This window comes from Papilio machaon, chromosome 21, assembly GCF_912999745.1.
Source record: "Papilio machaon chromosome 21, ilPapMach1.1, whole genome shotgun sequence".
Classification (NCBI taxonomy): domain Eukaryota; kingdom Metazoa; phylum Arthropoda; class Insecta; order Lepidoptera; family Papilionidae; genus Papilio; species Papilio machaon.
Genome location: NC_060006.1, coordinates 6,403,275 through 6,408,482, shown reverse-complemented (window position 1 = coordinate 6,408,482; position 5,208 = coordinate 6,403,275). Strand labels below are relative to the sequence as shown.

The 5,208-nt window shown below is 37.9% G+C and overlaps 2 protein-coding genes across 2 annotated transcripts; both read right to left on the bottom strand.

The window, feature by feature from the left end:
* Positions 1–1,736: 1,736 nt before the first annotated feature.
* LOC106712995 lies at positions 1,737–2,842 on the bottom strand. Its single transcript, XM_014505693.2, has one exon. The coding sequence runs from the start codon at positions 2,840–2,842 to the stop codon at positions 2,321–2,323; it is 522 nt and encodes a 173-aa protein (XP_014361179.2). The 3' UTR covers positions 1,737–2,320.
* A 63-nt stretch (positions 2,843–2,905) lies between these two features.
* Positions 2,906–3,868, bottom strand: LOC123722220. The gene has a single exon (XM_045683372.1). The coding sequence runs from the start codon at positions 3,866–3,868 to the stop codon at positions 2,906–2,908; it is 963 nt and encodes a 320-aa protein (XP_045539328.1).
* Between the last annotated feature and the right edge of the window lie 1,340 nt (positions 3,869–5,208).

The window sequence follows — 5,208 nt, the reverse complement described above, 5'->3', positions numbered from 1 at the left end:
CCTTAAGTGGGAAGGTTTCAACATCAATAACAAGCCCACTAGTTGCTTCAACCAATTAACTAATGTAAACAAGCCCATGTTTCAATATCAACACAGTACAAATTGCTCGTAAAACAGTGTTTATCATTTTTAAATAATCCAAATAACCATTTATTTATTATTTACAATTGTTTTCAGAAATAAAAATGGCTTTTTTCATTTATAAGGACCGCGCGACTATCATGTCAGTTTTTTTTTTTAATTTGGTAAAAAAACGATCACAGTGAACAAAAAGTCTTTAATCATAATGCCCAAATTAATGCTGATTCTTGATCTTTGATTTTATTGAAGTAAAAGAAGTCAAATATGAAAACAACTTTAATAATGAATTAACTTAATTTTAACATATAAAACCAAAATTACATCATTCTGTCTTCATTCCTTTAATTAACGCAGTCTTAATTTTTATCCACATCCATACTGAGTAATATACAAAAGACATGTTGCTCCTTACCAAGGAATGTTGCCGTTGACACATTTAAAAAACCAACAATAACTACCGTTTTCTACCATTTTACAGTATTATAGAAAAATTAACATTTACATTAATCATAACATTTCGTGTGCTTCCTTACACAGTTAACAATTTTTTTAATTATAAATTATACGATTAGACTTACACGTTACGTATTTATATGTATAAATTAAAATAATTTTATGTTCCCTAAAACAGTTCGTTTTGACAAAAAAAAAACATTGACAAGCGACAGTTGAATGTTATACAGTATGTTAATTATATTACAAAGCTCAATTTATTCATCAAAATTATTGACGATGTTGTTTTCTAAATAGAAAATAGTGGTATATTTTTAGATAAAAAGCAATCAAATAATTTAATTTGTACGACTTAAACAGGCCAAAAACAACTTTAACATAAGCTCCTTTTCATTGGCTTTAGTTATATTTAGGAACGAAACTTTATATCGCTTATTTATAATTGTAATTATGGGAATTACAATCAACATTCTTAATAAAATACTAACAACAGCATTTTATACAAAATTCTTGATGTACAAATATATAAAAAGTGCATAAATTGTTCCAAAAATGTGTCTCCACAAACCATTGTTTCGTTCGCTATTATCTACATACAATATAATTTTTGTATATATATTTTAAAACAAAATCGCAAATTAATGAAAAATCGACTAAAAAATGTTTTCCTTTCTTACTTTAAAATATTTATGATATAGCAACACAGTAATTGGTCACTCACGTAACGATACAATTTCCAAAAGCCTTGCAACTAATACTAGAATCAACAAAATATTATTTATGTATTTTACACATCTACATACTACACGTACCCATTTGATTTTTTAAGCTCTATTTTCTCTAAATTGTTATAATGTACACACATACATTACAATACACATACATCGAAATGTTGCAAGGAAACTTAAGTGCCGAAAAATTAATATACAACCAAAGTAAATGACAAACAAATTCAATATTTTCGTTTTTTACATAAAGTCCATTTATTACGATTTCCTTCCTACATTAATATCAAGGGATAATATCAATCATCTGTAGTTTTTGTACATTAATAAAAATATTGGCCGGTTTATTTTTACGATTTCAAAAATGTATAACAAATCTAATTTAAATTCTTTATAATTAACAAAAACATACATCCATATTTAAAATCAACGAGTTAGAGATGTTCTAAGTATAATACGGTAATAACTCCTCATTATGTCGGGCAAAATAAAATAACGTTGACAATAAATTAATTAAAAAGTGCTTAATCAACATTTGCAATAATAATCAGCATAATTAATATCAGATCAGGGACAGGCTAGTGTTGGCGCGTGTCAGCTGATGTCCTTGACACATTCCAATGTCACGCGATGTTAGTGCTCATTGTAAACTTACCTTTATTATTGTTGCCATGTTTTGTGATAATAAAAAAGACCACTCCTAAGGTCACAACCTTTAGGTTTCAACGATTATTGTTTTCGTTTTTTTACTCTGTAAAACTTCGTATTATTGCCAAATTATACCAAATAGTAATATCTCAATTATATGGCAACATTATAGGCTTTTAACAGTATGTCGTTATTTTCAAATCTTTAACGAAAAGAAATGATAGAATAGTGAAATAATACGTCAAAACAAATTATTTAGGAACATTATTATACAATGCAAGTCTTATCTCAAATTATCAACTACCCTTACATAAGATAACTTTGTTCCAATAATGTTACAAAATCACAAACAGTTCACACTCAGTCCACGGCACGGTCGTCTAACGTTCACAAGCACTCGTCTCCCGCGGCCGCTATATCTCGTCAGAATCCGATCGTATCGAATCGTAATTCGACGTTTTGCTTCTCAGCATTCTGAGGAACGAACCGACGGCGAATATTGTTCTCCTGTGCCTATGAAAAATACCCTGATACAATGCTTCCCTCAGTGCTTTCCTGTCGTCCGATATGGACGGCTGCGTACTTAATGTGATGTCGGAATGTGCACCTATCGCCTTCTGGTGCCTCAGTCCGCCATGTTTCTTCTCCAACGACTTCTGATTCGGTAAACTCATCGTTGATTCTATAGATGAGTTTTTCGTCTTTCTCAAGTTTAATATTTTCTTACTGGAGGACTGCGTCTCCGACGCGGAGCGGGTGGGAGCCAGTTTCGACCTATGCAACGGGTTGTTGGAGCTGTCGGGCTGCACCACTATATCGACCGACTTCTGACTGACGGCGCTCGATCGAGTTAAAATTCTTTGCGAAGTCGTGGCTTCGATTTTAGGCATTCGCTCCTCCTTGGGCATAGCCTGCTCCGTTTCTATAGCAATCATTTTAAAGTTCTTAAATCGCCACTTATAAAATAATTTAGGATCGATTATTACAACGCCAATGACTTACATCGGCGGACGAGCCTCGTCGGTGCTCTTGATAGACGGCACTGAGAGGTGGATGACGGCATCCGTATTGTCCGGCGAATCGCTCTTAACGCGTCCCTCGCAACAATTGCTAAAGGTTATCGTGGGAACTTTAGCATCATAACCCAATTGGATCGAATCCAAGTTCTCGACTAGACTATCGACGTTCGCACTGCGCTCGCTCGTTGACCGGTCATCGAGATTCGAGCTCATGCTCGGTGTGAGCCATTCCTTCTCATCGGTGGCGCCGCACTCCGCCTCGGGCGAAAGGCCGCGGTCGTCGCGCCCGATCGGAGAGACCCCCTCTACGCTCACGTGCAGCCCGATTAGATCGGCCAAATTCACCTTGAAGTTTTTATTTCGAGGGCTGACTTCTGTCGCCTTTACTTCTTTATCTATTAAGTTGTCTGTGATAGTTTCGATTTCCCTATGCAACAGCTGGTCGTCCTCATAGAATTCGGCCAAGTCGTGAAGATTATCATACCAGTCGTTCTGCAAAACGCTCGGCGTGGGACGTTGTTTCTGCTCAGCGACAGTATCTTCTCGGTATCGCTCTACGAGAGGTCGCACCGACTCCTCGTGTTGTTGGAATAGCCTGTGGTAGGCCTCGCTGACCGCGTGCAGCGAGTATGAGGAGCGCGGTAGTAGCGAGGCGGAGCCGTCGGAGGCGGCGGAAGCGTGCGCTACGCTGGCGCGCCACACATGGCCCCGCGCTCGTTCCCACACCCCTGCATTTCTATTAAGAATCCTTTCAAAGTCCGTCACTTGCTCGGCTTCACTTATCTGCACCAGCAGCTTGTTCTCCGTCTCTTTCCCGCCGACCGTGTGACAGAGTCTCTTGTTCTCGCCGACCTGTTTTGGATTAAAAAATTTCGTTTTAGTATCATTATGTTCGTGAGTGTTTGGGCGTTTGGAGATTGAACGATTTGGATCGTAACGCATCGGTATGGTAATGTTTTGAACGGAAAGCGCTAACGGGATTTTTTCGATCTTTTTTCTCCTTTGTTGTTTAACGACGATCTCGCAAGGTTTTGTGACATTTTTGATATCGGGAGAGGGCCGGCGCTTTGGAAATAATTGTTTGTCGGGAAACCGCGAGCGCTTCGAGTCGGCGCTTCTAACCGACCGGACATATTGGCAGCGAGGTCTCTCGGCTAGGTTGACGCTTTTAGCCCTCAGAGGTGCGTCCGGTCGGTTGCGCTCGGGTGCGTCAGCCAGCTTTACGGTGTGCGGCGCGGCGCGGGGAGGTTCTGGGCGAGCACGGGCGCAGAGCGGCTGCGGTCTCGAATGACTGACTGATCCATGCACCGCCTACTTCATTCGTGAATTGTATGGAGTGAGCGGAAAAAGTAATTTATCGTTGTGGCGTGTCGGGGGCAATCGATTCTATCGGAGCGGTTGCCCAAAATAAAAGATGCGCATAAAATTCGCCAAATATTCGATGCACGGTAACCGCCCCACGACTTTTTACGACATTACAAGGTAACAGAGATTGATTCTTTTCGAGAACTTCATTCTTTGTATTTTTCAAATGTTGTATCGTTAACTTGAATCGAATCATCAGGCAGTAATTTCCAATTCCGAGTGAACATCAAACTTTACTTGGTTGCTTTGTAAAGTACACAATAACACGCTAGCCACTACTATTATTTTAAGATTTGTAACATGAGTAATATATTATTTAGTGAGACTGGAAATTGTATATACGTTATATCACGAGATTACTTTTGTTAAAGATCGAATATAACATGTTTAATCTGAATTATATAACAAAGGTAAAGTAACTAATTAATTGTGAAAGATGTTTGATTGATCTGACGAGATGATATTTCAGCAAATTGTATTTCATCTTTTAGATAGTACTTTATAAACGCTTATGTCAAAGATATTTTTAATGAAACAAAATTCACTATGATTTGTAAAATTTATGGCCAAAAATTGTGATGTGTATCACATAAGAGCCGCATTCTTGGCGAATGGCCAGTGGCATAATACGATGGTCGCGGATGCTGCGGTTCTTACACTAGGATACTTTACCGCAACAATTCTTAACATCTTAATTCACATGTTCAATAAGAAAATTTAGTATAACTAAGAATTCTATCTTAGAGTCAGATTGATGCAGTTTCTTTTATAGATATACTAGCTATCGACCGCGGAATTAAAAAAAACTTAATAAATATCCTATATGTTCTTCCAGACTACGCTCGACATCTATGCCGAATCAAGACCCGTGAAGCCGTACCGGATACACCTTCAAACAAACATCCATCCATCCATCC

Excerpts from the sequence above, each read along its gene's own strand:
- LOC106712995 (XM_014505693.2), bottom strand. The coding sequence starts at position 2,842 with ATGATTGCTATAGAAACGGAGCAGGCTATGCCCAAGGAGGAGCGAATG.
- LOC123722220 (XM_045683372.1), bottom strand. The coding sequence starts at position 3,868 with ATGCGTTACGATCCAAATCGTTCAATCTCCAAACGCCCAAACACTCAC.